The 26,921-nt window shown below is 39.8% G+C and overlaps 1 protein-coding gene across 20 annotated transcripts in view; it reads right to left on the reverse strand.

Moving 5' to 3' along the window:
* Positions 1–26,921, reverse strand: part of SCMH1 (Scm polycomb group protein homolog 1) — a 187,765-nt gene that overhangs the window by 144,207 nt on the left and 16,637 nt on the right. For 13 of the 20 annotated variants that reach the window (XM_023258556.2, XM_023258554.2, XM_023258552.2 and 10 more), the window contains exons 3-4: positions 8,886–8,971; positions 3,921–4,001 (exon numbers count right to left, since the gene is read on the reverse strand). The exons of 1 other annotated variant lie outside the window; for it this stretch is intronic. In XM_023258556.2, coding sequence (XP_023114324.2) covers positions 3,921–4,001; positions 8,886–8,904 — 100 coding nt within the window. In that variant the 5' untranslated portion in view covers positions 8,905–8,971. Of the gene's footprint in view, positions 1–1,652; positions 1,818–3,920; positions 4,002–8,885; positions 8,972–26,921 lie in introns of those variants that run through there. 6 more of the 20 variants (XM_023258555.2, XM_023258539.2, XM_023258541.2 and 3 more) reach the window with 4 other exon arrangements.

A 26,921-nucleotide genomic window follows, 5' to 3' on the forward strand; every position in this document is an offset into this window, starting at 1 on the left:
TGGTATATGTGTCTGTATATCTGTATCTATAGCTATGGCTGTATCTCCACAATACCAACTTTCTCTCTGAAGCCTTACAGAAGTGTGATATGGGGGCCCAAGAAATATCACCATCATCTTCCTTCCTTTCTGCTTCTTCATCTACCACATACTGGCACCATGGCAGGCAGTTTACATAACTTATCTCTAATCTTTGAGAGTCAAGTTCAGCTAGGCTATCATGAGACTGAGTCAGTAACACATCATCTCTGGTTTTTACTTTCCTCAATTGAAAAATAAAGAGGCTGAACTTGACTCATGATCTGTAAGGTCACTTTTAAGTTTTATGCCATTGTAAGTCTACGGGCAGTAGCAGCAGCAAGGTAACAGCCCAATTAGTTCCTCCACATCCACCACAACTTAAAACCAGGCAGATAACCTGAAATATCTCTTTTCTTTGAAATAATGAACACCGTGTGCCGCTTTTCCTTTACATAGTAAATACAGTCTTGAAAATTTAGTGTAAATGGAATTTTCTGTAAAAAATGAAGTCTACTTTAAGCACACCAAGATGGCTAGTTAAAAGAAACCTTTATTAAAATAAGCTCAGTGTTTTACTGCAAAGTAACTTGTTCTATAAATTCGGGACTTTATACATTGGATTTTCTCGTATATTACTTTGTATTCCATCCACGTCATCCAGGCCAGTCACATTGGAGTCTTTTCCTTTGTGCTTGGTAATCAGTCAGATGGTATACTATAGAATAACAGGTTTGGAAGGAATAGTAAAACCCATTTAGTTCAATGCCTCCTCCTGTCCTGCCTCCAATTCCACCAACCCTATCCAGTGCCTGAATCTTCTTCTTAACATCCCTACCAAAACTCTGCTTATGCCTCCATTGATGAAGATGCCATATCTTCCCAGGAAGTTCCTTCCATTCTTGGCTGTGGATCTTGGCCTTAGGAAAGTGATTCTTGGTGTTTTTTCTATCTCAATAACCACGAGGGAATCCCAGCATACTTTCATTAGTAATGGGAGTTTTATCTACAGCTGAACTTTTAAAAGAGGTCTCTCAAGAGAGCAAGAGAGTAAAGGGAGGAAAACTTTCCCTTTTCATTGCCAAATTTTTCACATTGTATATATGTAACTTTAATATATACATACATTAAAAAGAAGTGGTCCCCGGGGGGGTAAATGTTTATCACAGCAGTGGTAGGGAGTTAGACAGGAACAAATCCCTTAGGGGAACAAGACAGAAAGAGAGAGAATGGCATGTGTTTGATGTGATACCTCCATGGACTCTAAAAATGTACTGGGTGTGTGTGTGTGTGGGGGGGTAATTGTTGAAATGTCACCTACCTCCTTGAAAATCACTGCTAATCTCTACTTCAATTGAGTATGCCTGCCCTTTAGGCACTTGGGGGCAGCTTTCAAGCGTGCAGGGAAAGTTAACTGCTTTATGGTCTCATCAAGATGAAATTCAATGGCTAGCTATATGACATGTCTCACTGTATAATGTATCTATCTGCTCCTGTTCTCTCCCATTCGACCTAATCCACAGTATATTGCTCTGACTGGACACTCTGCCTTCTGACATCACTCCTCTATGGTTTGTTTATTTTCTCTTTACCATGAAGGGTTAGCATACCTCCTAATTATTCAGATTAATTACCTTATTGCAAGCTCAAGGGTATTTTTTACCAAATATCCCTAGATGTCTCTCTTCTGTTTTGAAGATTCTGCAGCAATCTTGCCTGGATTCAGATTCGGTTCTATCACTTACTAGCTGTATAACATTGGCCAAGTAACTTAACCCCCTGTACTTTTGTTTCCTCATCTGCAAAATAAAGACAATTACAGCAATAAGCTGATATAGGTGCTGGAAGAATTAAACAGGACACACATAAAGGCATTTAGACCAGTACTTGGTCATCGAAGACACTGATCAATGTTAATCTGCATTGTTGCCTCCTTCTTCTGTGTCATCAGCAAACTCCTGCCCTGCCACTAATTATGAAACCCTCTTACTACAGACGCAGAACATTTACTTGGCAATTTCTTTCTACTGGTTTTCTAGGTTCCCTCTTAATCAATCCAAAGCATTCTTGACATTTCATCTCTTCAACATAGCTCTCCCTGATGAACTGGATTAAAGAGGAATTTCTCACTTAGCATACCTACTACTATAGCCTGTTGGTTTTTTTTTTTTTTAATGTTTATTTCTTTATTTTGAGAGAGATTAGGAGAGAGCATGCATACACGCATGCATGCACGAGCAGGGGAGAAGCAAAAAGAGAGGGAGAGAAAGAATTCCAAGCAGGCTCCATGCTCTCAGCACACAGCCCTGATGTGGTGGGGTGGGGTCAACCTCAGAAACTGTGAGATCACGCCCTGAGCTGAAATCAAGAGTCGGTTGCTTAAATGACTGAGCCACCCAGGTGCCCCAACTACAGCCTGTTTTCATTAAATTATGATACACACTCATGCTCCACCAATTTATGTTCCTTTTCTTTTCAAACCTCTATTCAAAACCCATCTCTAAGAGCAGGGTTTGGAAAATTTCTTCTGTAAAGGGCCAGAGAGTAAATAATTTCAGTTTTATGGGACATATAGTTTCTGTTGCAGCTTCTCAACTCTGCCACTGTAGCATGAAAGCAGCCATAGATAACACCTTAACAATGAACAATGGAAAGGCTTATGTTCCAAAAAACCTTTATTTACAAAAATAGGCGGCAGACAGGATTGGACCTATGAGCCACAGTTTGTCAATCTCTGATATAGAGGAATCCTTCCCTAAATAATTCTGCCTGTGGTCATCTCTCTGTTCTACTTCAAGCATGTACTATACTTATTTATAAGCTTGTAAGTATTTGTATGTGGTCAGTCTCCCACTCAGACTAATGCACAGATCCTTTAAGAAGAGCTATTCTTTAAAGAAAATGTATCTAAGCCTAGGAGTGATGTGGGGTGTTAAGGACACAAAGACAAAGAAGTCCTAGCCTATGCTCACAAAGAACTCACAGATTAGTAGGATAGATAGCGATTCAATTACATAATCATAACACAACATGACTTTCGCTCTAATAGAGACTTGATATACAAAATGCTCTGGGAAAACAGAAAGGAATGATTAACTTTGCTTGGGGAATTGAGGAGAGCTTCACAGAGATGAAGTTGAGCTAGGATTGGCAGAAGGAAGATGAATAGGCATTTTAGGCAAAGGGAATATAGTACAAAGGTACTAAGGCATGGAAATGGACAGTGTGTTTGGACAAGAGCCAGCAGCTTGTTACAGACGGAAAAGGGTAGGGTAGGCTACAGGGATGAAGTGGGATAAGAACAGAAAAGCAGGCAAACAGCAAACAAAGAGCCTCATCTGCCATTCTAAGGCAATGGTATCATCTCAAAGATTATGTTAGACATTCAATATCAAGATCTGACTTATTAATGGTATTTTACATCCATAAAAGGGTTCTAACTTTTTTCACAGACTTTTACATACATTATTTCCAATGTTCATACACTTTCCACACTTACATGGCTTCTAAATTCTGACACTGATCATGAACTTGTAATGTAGTGAGAAGAATGAGATTTAAAGGCAAAAGATCTAGGACTGACTCTTCCAGCACATAGTAACAAGATTTTGATTAAGTCCCTTTGTTCAAATGCCTCACTGTTTCCATAAAACAGGAATAGCGACAGTACCTACTTCACAAGATTACTGTAAAGACTGTGTTAAGACAACTCTGTGAAGAGTACTTTGCAAACTATAAAGAGTTGTATAAATGACACACAAGGCTTATTAAAATCGTAGGATAAGTTGGCAAGAAACGGTGGGATTCTTTTATTCCCCCTAATTGCTTTTTGTGACACATACATTCATATACAGCCTAACAGAGTGAAACTATTTCCGTTATGTATAAATACAGGTTCTGACCTTTCCGAAGATCTGATTTTTGCATGGTACCATCAGCTATATCAAATAGGAAACCGTTCCTCCTTAGTGAGATGGAGAAATCTAGAAGCAAAAGATAGAAAAAATTAGAAATGTAAACTACTGTAGAAGACATGCAGTGAAATTAGATTTTTATCAGAGGAAACCAACAGGCTGGGCAACCAGACAGGGCTTCCCAAGGACAGCAATTTGGATAGGTTTTCAATTATCAAGACCCTTCCCTAAGTTTTGTGGGTTCAGAACACAGATTCTGTTAAAAACAGAATAGATTCTTGAGGGCAGTTCTATAGGTCATTAAATAATGATAAGTAGGTAAATTAGAATGCTAACTTATTAGTTTACTGTGAGAAATATAACGGTCATGAGGAGTAAAATATTGTAGGCTGGAAACTATAAAACATCGCTGACAGAAATTAAAAAAATAAATAAATAAATGGAATTCTTTCATGAATTGAAAGACTAACATTGTTAAGATGACAATACTACCGAAAGTGATTTACAGACTAAATGCAATCCCTCTCAAAATCACATGGAATTTCAAAGGACCACAAATAGCTGAAACGGTTTTGAAAATGAAGAATAAAGTTGGAAGATTCACATTTCTTTATTTCAAAACTTACTACAAAGCTAGAGTAATCAGTGTGGTATTGGCATAAGGACAGACATACAGATCAATGGAATAGAATAAAGGGCCGAGAAACAAACTCTGATATATATGGTCAAATGATTTTTTGAGAAAAGTGCCAAAACCATTTAATGGGGAAAGGATATTCTTTTCAACAAATGATGCTGGGAAAACTGGATACCTTATAGTGTATAAAAAAATAAACTCAAAATGCATCAAAGACCTAAACACAAGAGCTAAGATTAAAAAACTCTTAGAACAGAAGGGAAAATCATCATGACACTGGGTTTGACAATGATCCTTGGATATAATACATAAACCACAGGCAATGAAAGAAAAACAGACAAATTAGATTTCATCAAAATGAAAAACATTTGCGCATCAGAAGATACTGTCGTGAGAGTGAGAGACAACCTACAGAATGGGAGAAAATACTGGCAAATTATATATCCAATAAGGGATTCACATCTAGAGTATATAAAGAACTCCTATAATTCCACAACAAAAAGCCCTCAAACAACCCAATTAAAAAACAGGCAAGGGACTTGAATAGACATTTCTCCATTTAGCTCTACAGACCGCCAATACTTGAAAAGATACTCAGCATCATTAATCAATAATAATGTGAATCAACAACACAATGAGATACCACTTCACACCCATTCAGGTGGTTATCATAAAGGAAGAAAAGAAAAGAAAAATAACAAGTGTTGCCAAGATATGGGGAAATTAGAACCCTTGTGAACTGCTCCTAGGAATGAAAAGTGATGTAGATGCTGTGAAAAATCTCAAAAGGATAAACATAAAATTACCATATGATCCAGCAACCCCACTCCTGGGTATTGTCCAAAAGAACCGAAAGCAGGGACTAAAACAAATACTTGCACACTAATGTTCAGAGAAATATCATTCACGATAGCCAAAGGATAGGAACAATCCAAGTATCCATCAGTAAATAAATGGATAAATAAATGTATACATTTAAATACACAATATACAAATAAATACACAATGGAGTATTACTCAGCCATAAAAAGGAATAAAATCTGACACTTGCTACAACATAGACACATCCTGAAAACATTATTCTAAGTGAAATAAGCCAAACTCCAAAAGCACAAATATTGTATGATTCCACTTATACTTGTTAACTAGGCAAATTCACAGAGATGCAACATAGAACAGAAAAACGAGGGGCAGGGCAGAGGAGGGAATGGAGAGTTACAATTTAATGGGTACAGAGTTTCTGCCTGGGATGATCAAAAAGTTCTGGAGACAGATAGTAGTGAAGGCTACACAACATTATAAATATACTTAATGCCTTAAAATGGTTACAACGGTAAATTTTACGTTACATATATTTTACCACAAAGATGGGGGGGGGCGGGGGGAGGAAGGAAGAAAGAAGAAAAAAGAAACAGGTAACAGGTGGATCTGCATCAAGGTTTGACAGTCCCATTCAACCATCTCACAAGAGGAACACAGAAAGCTTCACAGAGACTTAAAAGAAATTAAGAAATTAGGTGATAGCATTCCTTTTCCTGGGTAATCTTAGATGCAACCAGCCATCAACTTTCTTTATGACCTCCCATTTTGCAGGTTTCCAAGCTATCTTCTGATAAACACATCCTCTCTTTGGATAACCTTACTATCTACATATAGCATGTGGTACAGATGAGCTTTGGGTTTGAATAACAACTTTGTCACCAGCTTCGCAAACTTGGGACAAGTTACTACAGGTCTCTGAGCCACAATTTCTGCACCTCTAATGTGGAAATTATAGTGTCTATGCCAAGGGGTTTCTGAGGGTTGAATGGCATTATCTATTTTAATGAATGGATATAAGTAAGTATCTGATAACTAGGGGATCCTTCTCCACCTCCCTCACTTTTTGTCCATCAGGTTCCTGCCTCTAGCTCCATCGGCATCCGTACAAACATCGCCACAGCTCTCTGGATTAGAGGGTCTTGCTAGTATCTCCGTCAGAAGCCTTTTCTCCAAAACCAATGACATCCAAAAGACCAAAAGCAAATGTAGACAAATTCATTTTCTGTCCATCTCACAAAACTCTCCTACAGGAATCTACTACCCTCCCTAAGGGCAGAGATATTTTATATCCCACACCTTGCCTATATTAGAAAAAATAACTTGGCGTTTTTTAAATTGAATTTTCAACAATTCTAAGTTTTCTGTAACAGGATCTTGCATAAATTTCCAAATATATAAGTCCTATTTCGATACTTGTAGTACAAAACAGTAAGGTAAAAACAGTAAGTATGGTTCTCCTTCAGTGATAAGTACCCAAGCAAAATATGCAAGGTGTACAGGGTGCGATAATGACTATTTCAAAGCCTGCTATACTATAATTGGCTTGTATTAAAAGTGCCAGAAGTAAAAGAATAATTGTACAATGTTCCGCTATGAAAAAAGCCCAATAATGAAGTTGATCTGATGTCAGGCAAAATTATATTATACAAATCAGAAAAAAAGCCTGTTTAATCTCCACTTAAAAAGCAAAACATCAAGTAATGATCAGAGAATAACATATCAAAATTCATATTCCTGAGGTGCCTGGGTGGCTCAGTCAGTTAAGCATCCAACTCTTAATTACCACTCAGGTCATGATCTCACAGTTCATGAGATCGAGCCCCGCTTTGGGGGAGCCTGCTTGGGATTCTCTCTCTTCCTTTCTCTCAGTCGCTCCCCTGCTTGCTCTGTCTCTCTTTCCCTCAAAATAAATAAATAAACATTAGGGGTGCCTGGGTGGCGCAGTCGGTTGAGCGTCCGACTTCAGCCAGGTCACGATCTCGCGGTCTGTGAGTTCGAGCCCCGCGTCGGGCTCTGGGCTGATGGCTCAGAGCCTGGAGCCTGTTTCTGATTCTGTGTCTCCCTCTCTCTTTGCCCCTCCCCCGTTCATGCTCTCTCTCTCTCTCTGTCCTAAAAAATAAATAAACGTTGAAAAAAAAATTAAATAAATAAACATTAAAAAAAATTCATATTCCTGATTTCCTCCTAAATCACCACAATCTTCATCTTATCTGACTGACCTAAACTCCTTCAGCTGCACCCATTGGGATTACCATCGTATTTATTTATTAATCATGTCTAGGGATAAGACTGGAATCAGGAGACAGAGAACCAAGGCAGAACAAAGAAACTGAAAGGTTACAAGGAAAAGAGGCTAGGATCATTTTGTTAAATAGACATTCACATTGTTAACTTAGGGAACTATAATAGGAGAAGGGAATCAACTATGTGCTGGGCTCTGTGCTAAGCACTTCAAAAATGACTTTTTATTGTAGTATAAATATGGATACTGAAAAGTACATAAATCCTAAGTATGAAGCTCAGTGAGCTTCTACAGTGTGTCTCCCAATCAAGAAAGAGCTTGTTACTGGCACCCAAAGAGGCAGTCCTTCGTGTCCTCTCCCAAGTCACCACTCCACCCAAGAGGAAATTGTCTTGACTTCTGTCATTGTAGATTAGTTTGGCCTGCTTTGAACTTCATACGAATACTACTATATCCCATGCCCCCTTTCATGTCCGCTTCCTTCCACTCAACACTTTGTTTTGAGAAGTTCATCCATGCTGCCCCAAGCAGGCACTTTTACCTTCATTACTTGATTTAAATAACCCAACAATTCTGGTATTTCCCATTTAGCTCAAAAACAAAACAAAACAAAAAAAACAACACAAAAACAAAAACCAAACAAACAAACAAAACTGAGGTTCTGAAGTTAACCGAGATTAAGTAAGACATCCAAGGTCACACAGCTACTAAATGGAAAGGCTAAAATTAAAGACTGTCTAATATGAAAGTCCATGCTCTTTTTGGTTCCATTATGCTTGCTTGTTGTATTTAAAACCAACAAAAAGTCAGTCCCTTCCCTGGTTTACTTATCATAGGCCGTATATACGTATTGAGGCTTGGCAAACAGTCAAGTACTACGCAAGCGTAAGGAAGTACTGGTAGCACAGGACGGAGCTACCTAAGTGCAGTGGCTTTTAAAGGTTTTATGATTGTGATCCACAGACTTAACTCTAGGCATTTTTATACAATATGCATTCCTAAAACCTTGCGCTTTGTAAAAATTATGCACTAAAAATGGCCTTGTGGGAAAAACAATGTTATGAATATACTAAAAAGCCCATGGAACTCTGTATTCTTCACATACACACACACACGCAGATCTAAGTCATTAAGAAAAGGTTAAATTCAGCTCAATAAACTAAATTAAAAAGAAAGGGTACAATTCATTTTAGAATAATTTCCAACTAAAATGATTTTTAAAAATAAAGATTTAATGTGTAATTGAACAAACCTGTAGCTATGCAGAACATTAAGCTTCTAAGAATGACTTATTTCCCCAAGGTTTCCTGGAGTGAAGATTTGAATGCACGTCACCATCTGCAGACAGGAAACACTTAATAAAAGCTTTTCATGGTGGGAAAATTAAAATCTGAGGTCAGATTCGTATGGCTTTGGGGACCGGTAAGAGACTATTAACCCATTTACCACTTTTTAACTGTTCACACGACCCAAGCTGATCTTTGAAAAATGTCTGTTACCAGGTACCAGAGATCTCAAGATCAACTTAGAATTAAGTTAATAAAATTAGAGTCTAATACTTTAGAGTCCTGTATAGAAAACTACCTTCCTCAGACATAGAGCCCTGAGAGTCAATTAAATCTTCACCTGCTTAGGTCACATAATTTCGGCTCATTGACAGAGTGGTATCTATAAACCATTCTATAACCACCCCCAAAGTCTCAGGTTCTTAGCCTAAAAGAAATGAGTTATGACTCCCTGGCATTGTCCAGGGTCTTGTATGAATCTTACAGAATTACAAGCCTGGGGCAATTATGGCTTCTCTGTAAGAAGAAAGCTGCAACTTAGACTCAAACTTGGCCTGGTTCATTCCATGTCACCAAGGAGTCACTTCCACTGGGCCTCAAATTCTTCACCAGAAAACCAGGGGGTTACAACTCTACACTGCATTCCCAGGCAGGTCCCATATTTACCATAAACAAGCTACATGCTTGTTTCCCCATCAACCACCTCTACAAGCGTCTGATTTTATGCCTTCATAGAAAATCCTAATGTTACTGAAATATGGGAAATTTATCAAGTGATATCAGTTGTCTTCCTGTGAGCTCCTCAGGCAACTGTCCCAACACCCATTTCTGGCTGGGAATCTTTGAGACTACCTCTTTCTTCCCTGCATCAGTAAGGCCAGAGACTACAAAGGGGCTTCCAATGGAATGTGTCTTATATGAGTCAAACATACAGCAATCTCAGGAAAGGGCTTTCTTCCCCTAGAAAGCAAACTTGACTGAAAGGGCATGCAATAATCTTTGAGATGTAGTATTAAGCTAAGGCGTATGGTAAGTTAAAAAAAAAAAATATTTGGGGATGGGGCACCTGGGTGGCTCAGTCTGTTAAGCGTTAGACTCTTGATTTCAGCTCAAGTCAAGATCTCATGGTTCGTGGGATGGAGCCCTGTGTTGTGCTCTGTGCTGACAGCAAGGAGACAGCAAGGAGCCTGCTTGGGACTCTCTCTCTCCCCCTCTCTCTGCTCCTCCTCTGCCTGTGCTCACATGCGCACATACTGTCTCTCTCTCTCTCAAAATAAGTAAGTAAACATTAAAAAAACATTTGGGGATGATAAAGAATATATATACAAACATTCCACACAGCAAAGGCAGAAGAGTGGTGCCATTTGCTAACTAACAGTCATTCTGTTTTTACTAGGAACTTTCTTTACTCTAACAAGTCAGAAAACCTTTCCATAGAACCACAGAGCCAGCAGGAACCAAGAGGCATGAGAAGAAACATATGCATGTCCAGTTTCACTTCAGAGATAAAAGTTAGTGATAGCTTAGCTTTTTGAGCGGTTTTTGTTTTTTTTTTCTAATCTTAGAAATTTAGCTTTTAGGACACAAGATGCCTTTCTCAACTTTCTCAGCTTTTGACCCAGCAATTCATTCCTTAATTAAAATCTAATTTTTCTTTATTTTGAGTCCCTGGGGTTCACTGGGCCAAGATTAGTGGCAGATTTTATTTCAGAGAACAGTCTTATATGGTGGTACTAGTTCAGAGAGCCCCAGAGATTTATTTCATCAAGATCACTGATGGGTGTAAAACCCGGGCAATACTCTAACACAGAGCGGTGACTTGTAACTTTTTTTTCCCACCCTGACATACCTGAAGAGTACAAAACCCTCTTATCAGTGACAGCAGGCTCAGTAAAGGCACTGATTTTGGGCAAGAGGGTAGAAGGCAGCACTTATTTGATGGGAAGAGAGGCTTCACTGAAGGTGTTTGGAATCTCCAAGGATATTTGTGTAATTGGGAAAAACACCTCCCTCAGTCTAAGGGCTTCTTCCACTGCCCTGCCCCTGACCCAGGGTCTTGAGCAGGGCCACCCAAAAGAAATATAATTCAAGATATTTATGTCATTTTAAGCTTCTAGTAGTCACATTTTAAAAAGTAAAAACAGAAAAAAAAAGAGATGGAAATAATTTTAATAATGTATTTTATTTAACCCAGTATACTGAAATATTATCATTTCAGCCAGTAATTATCATAAATTTTTTTCAGCCAGTAATCATTATAAAAATCAATTAAAATGCTTTATATTCTTCTATTATGTCTTCAAAATCTAGTGTGTATTTACAATTATAGATTATCTCAATTCAGATGCTAAATTTTCATCAGAATTATTTGATTTGAATTTAAATTTCATAAAATTTAAAGTTGAAATAGAAGATTCACATACCCAAGATATTCAAAACATACTTTAAAATTTCCCAATAACCGTATTGAGAATCAGTTTTTAAATTTACACATAATTAAAGTTAAATAAAATTTACAATTCAGTACTTCAGTCCCACTAACCATGTGGCTATTGTATTAGACCACCCATGTTTAGAAGGCGTACATTATTAACTTAAATATTAAGTACTTAATATGTTCTAAGCACTTTACTTGCAATAAGTTGTTCAATTCTCACAACCCAATAAGGTGGGTATTATTATCTTCATTTTATTGATGAGAAAATCCAGACAGAGAGACGTCTCACAATTTGCCCAAAATTACACAGTTAGTAAATGGTGGAGCTGGGATTCAAAGCAAGGTAACTTAGCCGATTTCTTGTCTCTAAGGCTCAGGGTTTTCCAGGAAAACTAGACTATTTAGTATGCCCCAGGCATAAGTGCAATCTTCTGTCTCGGGTTAGAGGCTCTCAGCACTGGCTGATTTTCTCCATCATATGGCCCTATCCTGGTTATTTGCTAATGTAGGTCAGATCATGTCACGCCTCTGCTTAAAACCTCCCAAATGCTCCTCCTAGCACTTAAATCCAAGTCCTTTACCCTGACCCACATCATCATCCTACATGACCTGACCCCTCCCCTTCTAGCCCTCCTCTCTTATAGTGCTCATCCTTACCACTGCTCCAGCCACACCATCCTCCTCTGCTCCAGATTCAGGCCAAACTCCTCACTATCTGAGGGCGTCTGCACTACCTGGAATGCTCTACCCCGTATTCACATGGCTGGCTTCTTACCACTTAAGTCTCCGCTTAAATGTCATCTCTTCCCTGACCACTTTATCTAAAGTGGTCACCCAGGGACGTCTGGGTGGCTCAGTCAGTTAAGTGTCCGACTTTGGCTCAGGCCATGATCTCGCAGTTCATGAGTTCAAGCCCTGCATCGGGATCTCTACTGTTAGCATGGAGCCCGCTTCAGATCCTCTGTACACACACACATTCACACATTCTCTCTCTCTCTCTCTCTCTCTCTCTCTCTCTCTCTCTCTATGAGAGAGAGAGAGAGAGAGAGAGAGAGAGAGAGAGATAGTACGGGCATCTGGGTGGCTCAGTCGGTTAATCATCCAACTTCGGCTCAGGTCAGGATCTTGCTGTTCATGGGTTCTAGCCCTGAGTCAGGGTCTGTGTTGAAAGCTTGGAGCCTGCTTCAATTCTCCCTCTCTCTCTGCCTCTCCCTGTTCACACTCTGTCTCTCTCTCTGGCTCTCAAAAATAAATAAACATTTAAAAAACAAATAAAGTAGTCACCCAGACTCCCTCTATCATACCACTCTTAGTTCTCCACAGCAGTCAGCACCATTTAATATTTCTTTGTCTATTTATTTGTCTGCTCCACTGGGGCTTTATCTGTGTTATCCATTCAGCACTACATCCCAGCACTTGGAATAGCGCCTGGTATAGAGGAGGCACTCAGTTAAGTATTTTTGAATGAAATGAATGAGTGCTAATCATTAAGAAAAAACAAAAACATAAAATTTTAAAATTACATAACCGGAACACAGTGACTGCTTTCTGAATTTAAAAAAACATTTGGATGGTTTGTAAGTAGAACTTATAGGTGATTTATGAGGGAAACAGTTTAAGGCCAATCTCTCAAAATTAAACAAAACAAGCTGGGTCCTTTAGTATATATAAGTCAGTCTCAAATCTGACAGGATCATTACCAACAGGTAATGAGAGGGTGAAGGGGGTTGAGACACATAATTATGACTATAACTTAGCTTCTCGAAGACTTTTCTGAATACAGTCCGCACAGCTCATTAAGGAAATCCACCTGACACTTGGCACAGCCCTGGAAAATAGGGAAGGGCTGCAGAATCGTTGCAGAATTTCTGTAACATATAATCTAAACGTGGCTATGTAATGGAGAAAATCAATCAACGCTGAGACGCTGTAGCCAAACAAAGGTAATGGGGAGGGCGTACTAAATTTACCGGCAGGGCATACTAAGCAGGCCACTGTCCTGGGGAAAAACCGGCACTCAGAAACAAAACACGGGTGTTGATGGAAGTGCTGACACACCTGGGCTCTGAGGATCGCCGCGGGCACCCCTGCTCCGGGCAAACAAAGCTTCTGGCTGCAGTGTTCGCTAACAAGCACAGAATGTACACTATCGTTTCTGATTTAATTTTAAAGATACTTTCAAAAGAGAAAGAGACAATAAGGATGACTATAAATGCCTACTCTAAATGTGACACTGAAAAAAGACTAACTGAAGGCATTCTCAGGAAAATGCAATGGGATGATTTAAGGTTGGGAACAATAATGTAGGAGCACAAATAGTGCAAACAGAAGGAGCAAAAACAGATTCAAATAATGAATAACTCAGTAAAAAATTTTTCATGGGTACAAAGAACTGTAAATAAGAAAACTGTAATTTAATTACAAATATTTGAAATGTATTTGCACTCCTGGTTTCCAAATTCGTTTTAAAAAACCTGATTCAGAAAACTCCTAAAGAATTATCCGAAAAATTTCAATATAGCTGGGTGGGTAGAGGGACAGATAAATAGGAAAGTCACATTTACAAGTAATGGTAAAATTTAGGTGGCAGACATAAGGGATTTACCGCAAAGCCTTTTCAACTTTGTTGTATGCTTAACATTTTTTGTAAGTAAAAATAAACTTGAAAATATCTCAAAGAAGCTGCTGTCTCAAAGCTTAACATGAGGCAATAGTGAAAAGGTAGGTGGTGTCATAGAAAGAATGAACATTGTTTTTTAGTACTTCTACATATAATGACCATTCATCACAACAAACCTGAGGGGTATGTGGCATTATCTTCATTACATACCCTACACTATACCACGTGCGTGCGCACGCGCACGTACACACACACGTGTACACACACACACACACACACACACACACACACACACACACGAGGCTCAAAGAGTACTTTAACAAAGTCAACTTGGATATCAGTGAATATTAAGCCTAGGATCAAAATATTCATATACACTTAAATATCTACCCAAAATCTTGGGGCGCCTGGGTGGCTCAGTCAGTCAAATGTCTGACTTCAGCTCAGGTCATGATCTCGTGGTTGGTGGGTTCGAGCCCCACATCGGGCTCTGTGCTGACAGCTCAGAGCCTGGAACCTGCTTCAGATTCTGTGTCTTCTTTCTCTGTCCCTCCCCCACTCACGTTCTGTCTCTCTCTCTCTCAAAAGTAAACATTAAAAAAAAAAAATCTACCAAGGGGCGCCTGGGTGGCTCAGTTGGCTAAAAAAAAAATCTACCTAAAATCTTAATCCATCTTTATTATTTATTTTCCACAGATATCCAAGAAAGTGAAGCACTTTAAAAATAATGAGAACATGTGAAATATACTTTTTAAAACAATGTTTTTACAAGACATTATACAAAATATAATGGACTTCCAGTTTCAAAGTCCTTTATAATTTTTTTTTTTTTTTAAAGAGAGAGAGAGTGTGTGCACAGGAGCGCAGGGAAGAGGTAGAGGGAAAGGGAGAGAGAGAGAATCTTAAGCAGGTTCCACACCCAGTGAGAAGCCCAATGTGGGGCTTGATCTCACAACCCTGAGATCATGACTTGAGCCAAAATCAAGAGTCAAACACTTAATCAAATGAGCCACCCAGGCACCCCCAAAGTTCTTTATAACTTTCAATGCTAACTGACCGACACACTATCTTATTTGTATTACATTATTTGTGTACATCTTTTACAGTTCTTTTAATGCTGTAATTCCCTTGAAATTAGGATCCATATCTGATTCATTTCTACATTTTTTATAATAATACTTTGAATGGTAGTTTAGTGAATGTTTACTTAAGGAAACAATGTGATCGTCACAAAAGATATGCAAGGTGACTAGGACACCTGTTCACATTATTCTTATTAAACACTTGAAGAAACAGAGGCAGAGTAAACTCTGATCCTATGTTTTAGCTAAAAAGCTCCTTTTTTGAACTAGGGTTCCAGTCTTTTCCTACTGCACCAATGACTCAAAAAAGACATTAAACCTGATTCTCCAACTCGGAGTCTGGCAGGATGTCCAAAGGAAAAAGCTTTAGTTATGTTATTTTTTAAGTGCTGAGAAATGCTGAAAGATGGATCCTAATGTAAGTAAAAAAGGTTTGTAAACCTCTTGATTTCTTTATTAGGACCATGATAGAAACAAAACGAAAGTGCTTCTTGAAAATTCTAAACTTGGGGCGCCTGGGTGGCGCAGTCGGTTAAGCGTCCGACTTCAGCCAGGTCACGATCTCGCGGTCCGTGGGTTCGAGCCCCGCGTCAGGCTCTGGGCTGATGGCTCGGAGCCTGGAGCCTGTTTCCGATTCTGTGTCTCCCCCTCTCTCTGCCCCTCCCCCGTTCATGCTCTGTCTCTCTCTGTCCCAAAAATAAATAAACGTTAAAAAAAAAAATTAAAAAAAAAAAAAAAGAAAATTCTAAACTTGGTTATAAGTTACCTAAAACTCAACAAAACCAGAAGTTGATATATAACAGCTAACATTTATACTCAGCTCTTTGGGGCAATTCTATGTATACGTGTTATTTCATATGACTTTCCATAATACACAGTGAGAGATTATTATTACTCCCACTTCACGGATGAGAAAATTTCAGAGTTAGAGAGTTAGCAGGTGACTGAACAGGGATTTGAAACAACCTAGGTCATGCTCTTTGCAGTATACTATGTTGTTGCTTGCTTGCACAAAACCAGTCAATAGCTTTCTAACTGGTCTCTCTCTACCTCCACTCTGTCATGTGCGTGGCAACTGGCGTAATCCCTTTAAAATAAGAATTCCATCGGGGCACCTAGGTGGCTCAGTCGGTTAAGCGTCCGACTTCGGCTTAGGTCATGATCTCGCAGTCCATGAGTTCAAGCCCCACATCAGGATCTGTGCTGACAGCTCAGAGCCTGAAGCCTGTTTCAGATTCTGTGTCTCCCTCTCTCTCTCTCTGCCCCTCCCCCACTCACACTCTGTCTCTCTGTCTCTGAGAAATGAATAAACCTTAAAAAAAAGTTTTTATAAGAATTTCATCATGTTGCTTCTCTGCTTGAAATCCTTCAATGGAGCCATGTAGCCTGTAGAATGAAAAGCACCAAAGTCCTTGGCATTGCATACATAGCCTTTCAAATCCTAAATTCTTTAAGATTTGGCCTCTGACTACTTCTCTAGCTTCATCTAACCATCTTCTCCTTCCCTTTACCTTCTTGCCTTAAGTTATTCTAAATGACCTGCGGTCCCTCAACTCATCTGCAAGTCCCTTTTCCCATTATACACACAACTTGTCAACTTAACAACCCATCCTTCAAAATTTAACTCAGCAATCAATGACTCTCTTCTTCCTCAGTCCTCTTAGCTCTTTTCCCTAGATGATCATTTTCCTTTCTCTTCTATGTTTATATCTGGCTCGTATTTGCAGCGTTTAAATGCTGTATTACAGTTATTTGTACAATTATTTGTACATACCTTTCCTGCCTATTTGATGGAGAATCCCTAAGGGATGTCTTAGTCACCTTTACATCCCTAGGGTCTAATACAGTGCCTGACAGTAGCAGGCATCAGATACATACATGTTTGTTGAGCTGAATTCAAATAAACTCACTTAGGAAGGACACAAATGTTAACACAGGATTTGGATTTTGCAAAATATAAATAAAGGGGAAAAAAATAAGCCTTAAACTCTGTAACAGAATTGTGCATAACAATGGCAACTGCCCTGAAGGTCCCTGCTAGTACTCTGTGCCCCAGCTGGGCCTCCAGAAGGTTCATTACTTTCATATTATCACTGTGGCAATTTATTAATGAGCTCAACACAAGCAAGACAAATTGAAATGACAGTCCTGGCAGCTAACATCTCTTATTTATCACTAGAGCTAGTCTCTCACTAGCAGGGCCATGGATAAGCCTTCTTCAATGCAAAACAATATTTACAGAGTATCTTCTAAGAGACCTACAAACACTGTGGTTGGCACTAAGGGGAATCCAAAAAAGTGTAGGTCCTCATTAGGATGAGAAAAGAATGTGTTCTCGAAAAATAACTCAAAACTGAAAAACATAGATATCCATTAGAAGTGATGGTAAAGGACTCCTGTAATTCATCATTTATGGGTCAATTACCTCTCTAAGGGCTAACTGAAGTACCACTGGGGTTGCTCGTGCTTCACCCTGACGGAGGCAGTGTGCATGAGAAAGAAACCAAAACCAGTATTAGGCATTCTGGCAGAAGGAAGGTTCTGAAAACTAAAGCCACCACCCCTCCAAAAGTTTGAAGGCTTTTTGGTACCACAGCATTCCTACCAATGGTTTCAAGTTGCTCTCCTGAGATAAAACAAAGGCAAATCATAAGCTGTTAACATAGAAGAGTAAACTTTAAGTGCAACTAGACATAAATATGCTTTCAAAAAGATAAAGAGCCTGGGTGGCTCAGTCAGTTAAGCGTCTGCCTCTTGCTTTCAGCTCAGGTCATGATCTCAACTGTGCGTGAGTTCAGGCCCCGTGTGGGGCTGTGCCCCGACAGTGCAGAGCCTGCTTGGGACTCTCTCTCTCTCTCCCTCTCTCTCTGCCGCTCCCCAACTCACGCTGTCTCTGTCTCTCTCCCTCTCTCAAAAATAAATAAACGTTAAAAACAATTGAAAAAAGAAACGATCAACGGAAGTAGCAAGAAACCCCGCGGATACGGGCAGATACTACACACACACCATCTTTCACTGGTGAGTCTAGTCTTTCCACGGAACCCCGACTGGACATCTTCGGGCTACCATAACAAAGTACACCAACTGGATGTAATAACCAAAAGAAATTTATTCTCTCACAGTTCTAGAGGCTAGATGTCTGAAATCAGGGTGTTGGGTGTTGGCAGAGTCAATGCTCTCTTGAAGCCTGCAGGTAAAGATACCTCCTTGCCTCTTTCAGCTTCTGGTAGCCTCAGAAAACTAATAGATTTGGGTCCTGACAGGAGGGGGGTCCTGCTCTAACAAATAGTTAGAAATGAGAAAGTGGCTTTGGAATTGGGTAATGGATAGAGGCTTAATAGAAAAAAAAACAACAACCTAGTTTGCCTTGGAGATGTTTAGTAGAAATATGAACATTAAAGATACTTCTGGTGAGGTGCTAGAAATGATGAACATGTGATTGGACATTGGAGGAAAAGCAATTCTTGTTACAAAGTGGCAGAAAACTTGTCTGAATTGCGTTTAGTCATTGGGTAAACTCTTGTAAGTGATAAACCTGGATATTTAGCTGAGAAAATTTGCGAAGTGTTGAAGTGTGGCCTAGTTTCTCCTTGGTGCTTATAGTAAAATATGAGCAAAGATAAATTGAGGAATGAACTGTTAAGCATGAAGGAACCAGCACTTGATGATTTGGAAAATTCTCTGCCTAACCAGACTACATGCTCTGGAAATAGGGCCAAGGGTGTGGTGTGGCTGGACAATCCTTTGCCTGTGACTCATAGATACAATCAACCATCTAGCTATTCCATAGCTAGGAACAGAGATATGGTTATCCAGGAAAGATTTGGACTCCCTTATCAGATGGTGTGAATCCTCATGAACTGCATGAAAGCCTGACAAGGTTTTTGAGAATTTATACCAGCAGAATATACCAGTCTGGATGGAAGGGAACAAAGACTGAACAAAATGAATGACACCAAGGGCAAAGCCACAGATGCAGAGGCCTGGGCCAATGGAACCCTCGAGGTGTGAAAGGGTGGGGCTGCCCTATTAGGCCAGAGGACAGAGCACCTGGTCACGGAAGATTATTGTCAGGCCTCGAAATCTAATGGAATCTGCCCTGATTGTGAATTAGACCAGTGACCCTTTTATTCCCTCTATTTGCTCCCCTTTGTAATGGAAGTATCTTTCCTACAGTTGTCCTACCTTGTATCTTGGAAGCAGGTAACTTGTTTTCTTTTTTTTTTTTTTTTAATTTTTTTTTTTTCAATGTTTATTTGTTTTTGGGACAGAGAGAGACAGAGCATGAACGGGGGAGGGGCAGAGAGAGAGGGAGACACAGAATCGAAAACAGGCTCCAGGCTCTGAGCCATCAGCCCAGAGCCCGAGGCGGGGCTCGAACTCAAGGACCGCGAGATCATGACCTGGCTGAAGTCGGACGCTTAACCGATTGCGCCACCCAGGCGCCCCAGGTAACTTGTTTTCTATGTTTCACAGGTACACAGATGGAGAATTTCGTATCAGGATGGACCATACCAGGGTCTCGCATGTACCTGATTTAGAAAATGTGATTTGGGACTTTGAGTTGACTGTATTTATATGAGATTCTGGACTTAAGAGTTATTGCTGAAATGGATTAAAACTTTGGAAGGATATTGGGATGGAGCGAATGCATCCTGCACAATGGAAGGTCATGAACTTTGAGGGGCCAGAGAGTGGACTGTTATGTGTTAAATTCACCGTTCATGTTATGGGTTGGATTCACCAAAATTATGTACTCTTGGTACCTCTGAATATGACAATATTTGGAAACTGTAGATATAGTTAAGCTAAATGAGGTCACAGGGTAAGCCCTCATCCAATAGGACTGGTGTCCCTATAAGAAGAGGAAAACAACATGTGGAGACAGACACACGCAGGGAGAACACCACATGATGACAGGCAGACATTGGGGTGATGGAGCTGCAAGTCAAGGAATGTCAAGGATCGACAGCCACCGCAAGCTAGGAAGAGACTGTATTCAGTCTCAGAGGGAGCATGGCCCAGCTGACACCTTGATTTTAGAGTTCTACCCTCCAGACTGTGAGACAATAAATTTCCATTGTTATAAATCACCCTTTTGTGGTATTTTGTCACAGCAGTCCTAAGAAACTGAAGATACTTAGTACTAACTTATATTCAAGACTTACTATAATACAAGGTACTGTGTTAAGTGTCTTGTACCTCATGAGGAAAAGAAATAAAATAACTTTCTATACACTACTCTTAACCATTATACTAAACTTTCTCTCAGGTACCATATGCTGTATAATAATTTGATCTTTGTCCTAAATTCTTGGCATAGAACTTCTAGTAAAAGGCGAAAGATTTATGCGATCTGAAGAGAAACCAAAATATTGGCATAGAACTTCTAAAACCCCTGGAATTTTCCAAGTGACAGGGATATCTTTGTTATTCATAAGCCCCTTGGATCACACATGAGTGTGTGCTCATGAGATGACTCAGGATGGGGGCTGGGTGCCAGAAAGATCAATCACCGGATTAGAGGACTGGGGCTGTGGGCCAGCCCACCTTCGGGGTCTATATAAAAAAGCCCCAATCAACACTGTGAACACTGATGCTCAGCAGAACTTGCTAACTGGTAAACACATCAATGTGCCAGGAGGATGCCCTGATTCCCTGGAGAGAGGGCATGGAAGCTCTGTTTGGGATTCTTCCAGACCTCACCCTACAGGTCTCTTCGTTTGGCTATACCTGATTTGTATCTTTTATAATAGGCCTATAATCATTAAGTATGGCCCTTTCCTGAGTTCTGAGTTGCTCTAGTGAACTACTGAACCTGAGAGGGAGGTCACAGGAACCATCAGATTTGCAGCCTTTTGGTTAGAAGTGTTGGTGGCCTGAGGACCCTCACCTGAGGTTGGATCTGAAGTGGGGGCAGTCTTGTCGGGAACCGTGTTCCCTTATGTCTACGCGATCTAACACTAACTCCGGGTGGTTAGCGTCAGAACTGAATTGGATTATACCACGTGGTGTCAGAACAGTTGGGTTAAAACAGAACACCATAACTGAATCCTATGGTGGCCTGGTATACCCGACAGTGACCAGTGACAGAAAACAGAAAATATGCTATATAAGAAAAAAGTCATTTGATCTTTTAGCTATTTGACTTTCCTATATTATTCCTTCATACATTATATATCAATCAACACTCTTAAGCTTTTTCTCATATGCAAAATCAGGCTTTTCATTATTTCACTTGAGAAATACTGATTTTGAGCTAATGTGTAAAGAAAGGCATGTCCACGAGGGAAGCGCTGGGGCATTTGCTAGGTATCTGGGGATTGAGGCTCATTTGCTCATGCAAGGCAACGACACAGTCCTCAGCTGGAGGACTCCTTGCCCGACTCAGTCACTCCTCACTGACCTCACAGAGTGGCAGGCACCACCGGGTCGTGGACAGGCAGCAGTTGGGGGATGTCGCAAGGGGGTGTGTACATGTGTTTGGAGGGACTGCTTCCAACTCCTCAACTCATGAAATAACAATAGTTAACTTCCCCCCAAATGTTTTTATATGAACTAATTAAGCCTTATAAGTAATTAAAATACAACGTGACTTTAAATGAGCCAATTTAAAGTCAACATGTGCCATAACTGATTCAAGTAAGAATCTATTTTGGCGGTGGTAATTTTTTATATGTGTCCTTTCAAACTAGACTCTAAGCTCTGTGAAAGCAGGAACTATATAGCTGTCTCCATCTCAAAGCCCAGCTTACTTGGATATGAAAAAAGGGGCAGGTTGAGGGCATACAATTTGTTAACAAATGTTCATGTGACTTCTAAATGCCAAGCTCGTATTAGAGGCTAGGAATACAAGAAGAAAAGATGGTCATTTTTGATAAGAGCTCATAATTTAAAGGAGTCCAAAATAAAAGTTCATGTCTTCTTACTGGAACTTTCTTTGCGCTATTTTTTTGGAAATCTGAACAAAGTAAACTGGTATGTAAGAAGAAAAGGAGGCCATGAAACACAGTCATTCCCTTTCTCATGCCATCTCAACATGGGCTGGAGTCAGGCCTACTTCATCAACTTTTGGTGTAGTAGGCATACCTGCAGCCTTGTCAAGACAAACATGGAGTAAATTCTGCATCTGATGCTTCACAGACCTGTGGCCTTAGGTAAATTAATCTCCTTACCCTCACCTTCTTCAACTGTCACACGAGGATGGATAAGGTCATTTGTTGGCCAACACTGCAGATTAAATAAACAATGTGCCTGCCCTTCCTCACAGTACTAAATAAATGGTAATCATTAGAATTATCATCATCAATACCGTTATTTCAAAATTCAACAGGCCATGCAGCTACAAAAGGACATATATTGCTTGATTCCTCTTATATGAGGTTCCCAGAGTTTAAATTCATAGAGGCAGAAAGTAGAATGGTAGCTGCTGGGGACAGGCAAGGAAGAGGTGTGGGGAGTTATTTTTTCTGGGTACAGAGTTTCAGTTGGGGAAGTCGAAAAAGTTCCGCAGATGGATGGTGGTGATAGTTGCCCAACAAATGAACATACTTAATGCCACACAACTGTATATTAGGTACTTTTTTATGAATTATTTTAATTTGCACAATAAACCTAATGATACCAGTATTATCATTCTTCCCATTTCAGAGGGGACTAAGCTGAGGTACAAAGATTTTTAACTCCTCTGAAGTCAAGAAGCTGACGACAAATAGCTGATAAAAATTTTTCTGGGGTTCACCTGCACTTTCCTACTACATTTTCTACTTCATTTGGTTCTCATGAGCTTGGGAGGTACAAATGGCAAACACTAGTATCCATGCATTACAAATGAAGAAAATGAGACTCGGAGAGTTTAAATAACTGGTGATGGTTATGCAGCTAGTAAGTGCTAGATCCAGGATTAGAATATCTAGATTATGTGGCTTCAAATCTTGTACTTTTTCCATAGGCCAAATAGTCTTTCTTGCCAATAAGAGATCACTTAAAGGTCACTCATAAAACTGAAAGAACAAATTCAATGAAGAGAAAACAAAAAAAAGTGCTATTTAAAAAGTCAGATTCCAAACTTTTCAATTAAACCAGTTTCAAGGCTAATTCAATTTTAACCTCCTTCTCTGTATACCTCCCACCCTCTGCCTCAGAGCTTCAAAGCACGTCCACATAAGGTATCTGGCCAGGAGGCTCATTATTTGTATTTTCTAAGACACATATCAACCCTTATTCTATACATCATATTCGACATCCAGGAATTGGTTCGCTAGTGAGGCAAAAATCATCCAGCTTGTCCAAGACCAAATTAAAAGCTTCTCTGTCTGACATATGTGCCAAATATTGATGACTTTCCCAATTTATCCAATCAATACTTATTGAATACTCTATGTGTCAGTCCCTGGGCTAGAGATATAAGGGTGAATAGGACGTAAACCATGTTAATTTAGATGTGGAGACAGATAAGCAAACACATTACAACAGAATGTAATATGTAGCTATTATAGGTACGTGAAAAGTGGAGACCAATTTTGCTTAAAGGAGTTGAGGGGCGCCTGGGTGGCTTCAGTCAGTTAAGCGTCTGACTTTGGCTCAGGTTGTGATCTCGTGGTTCATGGGTTCGAGACCCGCCCATGTCCGGGCTCTGTGCTGACAGCTCGGAGCCTGGAGCCTGCTTCGGATTCTGTGTCTCCCTCTCTCTCTGCCCCTCCCCTGCTCATGCTGTGTGTGTCTCTCAAAAATAAATAAAAACATAAAAAAAAAAAAAAAAATACAGCTCCTTCAACACATGTACTTTAATAAGAAGCACTGCCCTAGAGGTTCCAAAATGATAAGATTTGTAATTTAGAAAGTTAGAACAATAATTCTAGTGACTGTTTAGAGGAGGAAGACCAATTGGCAAATATAAAGCATAAATAATATTACAAAACAGAACATTTCAGATGACCTAAGAATTACCTGCGTAAATGTTAAACATCTGGCAAATAAATAAGGACATTTAAATTCACAGGAAAGGAAGATCTCTACAAGCTAAAGTAGTCAAGGAAGTCTCAGACATGGTAGGAGATTTTCAGAGAAAGACCTTAAGCCATCAATATCTAGACCTAAATTCATTAAGTCAACAGATTTTAGTATTATTTATTACACATGAAGTGTTATTTGCTGAAACACCTACTCCATATTAGGTACTGGGGATGCAATACTGAACATAAGGTGTGACCCCTGCCATCATGACAAATACTAGTCCACCAAAAAAAATACAGATAGAGGTGTCATTTGGAACTAAAACAAGTACTACAAAAGAAAGTCACATGGTACCATGGAGACTAAGCAGATTCTGGGAAATGAAAGTAGTATACCCTAAAGAAGTGATGTCTTAGTTGAAATCTGAAGAACACATGGAAATTAACCGGAAAAGAAGGGGAAAGAGCATTCCAGGCAGAGGGAACAGGCATGAGAAAAACATGCGAGGTGAGACGGGGCATCGACAGTCCACAGAACAGAAACAAAGAAAGTAGAACTAATATACAGAAAGCAAAGCAAGGTGAAAAGAGGTCACAAAGGTAGATGGGCTAAATCATTACAAGTTCTATAAACGACAACACAGAGGAATCTTGAAGACATCATGCTAAATGAAATAAGTCAGTCATAAAGGACAAATACTGTATGATTCCGCTCATACAAGGTACCTGGAACAGGCAAAATACGTACTCTGTCATAGGGACAGAAAGTAGGATGGTGGTTGGAGGGGATGGAGGGAGAGAGAAATGGGCAGTTACTGTTTAGTGAGTACAGGGTTTCAGTTTTGCAAGATCAAAAAAGTTCTGGATATGGATGGTGCTGAAGGTTGCACAACGTGAATATACATGATGCCAATGAATTGTACAATTAAAAATGGTAAAAATGATAAATTGTTACATATATTTTACCATAATTTTAAAAAGTTATTTTTTAAAAGTTCTATAAGCTACATTAAGATCAACGGGAAGCATGTGAAGAATTTAAATATTGTTGGGGCACCTGGGTGGCTCAGTCAGTTGAGTGGCTGACTTCGACTCAGGTCATGATCTCACGGTTCGTGGGTTTGAGCCCCACATTGGGCTCTGTGCTGTCAGAGCAGAGCCTGCTTTGGATCCTCTGACACTGTCTCTTTCTGACCCTCCCCTGCTTGCTCGCACACTCTCTCTCAAATGAATAAACATTAAAAAAAATAATTTAAATACAGCATAATTATCAGACTTCAAGTTTTTATTTTTATGATTTCAAGTCTTTAAAACATTAACCCTGGAAACAACATGGAAAATGTTTAACGGGATTGTTTAATGTTTAAAGGATTAACGGGAGCCAGAACAGTTTAGGCAGAGTAGTTAGGTTACAATTGTAGTAATTCAGGGGAAAGAGGGCAGAAGCTTGGACCAAGATGGTGGCAATGAAGAGTCACTCATTCATTCAACAAATATTTAACGAATGCCATTATATGCCATGCACTGTGATAGATGTTAAATATAGGACTGGCAAGATCCCACACCCGTGGAACTTATAAACAAACAAATAAATAATTACCTTTTGTGATTAAGTGCTAAAACAGAAATAAACAGTGACTGTGGAAGGGAAGTCAGGGAGGCTATCTATGGGGATGTGGTTTCACGCTGAGACAGAACTAACCAAGCATCAGGGGAAGACTTCCCAGACAGAGAAAACAGCATGTGCAAAAAGTCTCAGAGATAGGAAAGAGCTTCATATATTTAAGGAACAAAAAAGGTGCCAGTGTGACTGGAATTTAGCTAGGGGATGGTAGCACCAGGTGAGTCTGGCTAAGAAAGTAGCCTCTGTATCATGTAGATTGCAGGGCAAATATTGTTTGTATTTTCAGCTCAATGGGAAGCCACCGAAAGATCTTAGGTGAAGAGACGGCATGATCTGTGGTGACTATGTTGATGGAGGTGGGGGGACATGTAAAAGTAGAAGCATGAAAACTACTTACGGGGTTAATATGATGGTCCAAAAGAATTATGGTGCCCTACACTAGAACAAAAGATACAGCTGGAAAGACTCATAAGATATTTAGGATACAGACCTAATGGGTATTAGCAATGAACTGTAAATGGAGAAAAAGTCATTTCAGAAATGAGTGCCAGCGTTTAGGCCAAGGCAAACAGATGAGTTTGGAGGATATTCACGGAAATAGGCAACAACGGGCAAGCATCACAATCATCTAGAGAGCTTTTTAAAAATACGAATTCCTATGTTCCATTTCCTTGGAAATCCTAATTCAATCTTTTTTTTTTGTTTTTTTTTTTTGAGGTGGGGTGGTGTACATGGGGATTTTTAACTTAAAAACCCTTCCAGGTAGTCAGCAAGGTTTGGGAATCACCGCTGTAGACACAGTTAACCAGAGTTGGTTTCTATTGCTTGTAATCCCATGTACCCTTATGATACGGAAACCAGTATGTGGTAGAGGGGTCCCTAAAATGTAGAACTGACTGGATTATGGTTAGGAACAGAACAGTACAGACCTCTATTTCATGCCAAGAGGCTGGCCATCCCTATGTGGTATGAGAAAGGTGATCACACTGTGGTCTGTTTTGTATCAGGACTCACTACTACTGAGGTACATTGCAAAGGGATGTGATGTGTATTGGCCACATAGGTAGCCTTTAATCAGTTCCTACAAAAAAAGAAATTGCTGGGGCACCCGGGTGACTCAGTTAAACATTTGACTTCGGCTCAGGTCATGATCTCACGGTTTGTGGGTTTGAGCCTTGCGTCGGGCTCTGTGTTGACAGCTCAGAGCCTGGAGCTTGCTTCAGATTCTGTCTTCCTTTCTCTCTACCCCTCCCCGACTCATGTTCTGTCTCTCTCTCTCTCTCAA

The sequence above is a fragment of the Felis catus genome, chromosome C1, assembly GCF_018350175.1.
Source record: "Felis catus isolate Fca126 chromosome C1, F.catus_Fca126_mat1.0, whole genome shotgun sequence".
NCBI lineage: Eukaryota > Metazoa > Chordata > Mammalia > Carnivora > Felidae > Felis > Felis catus.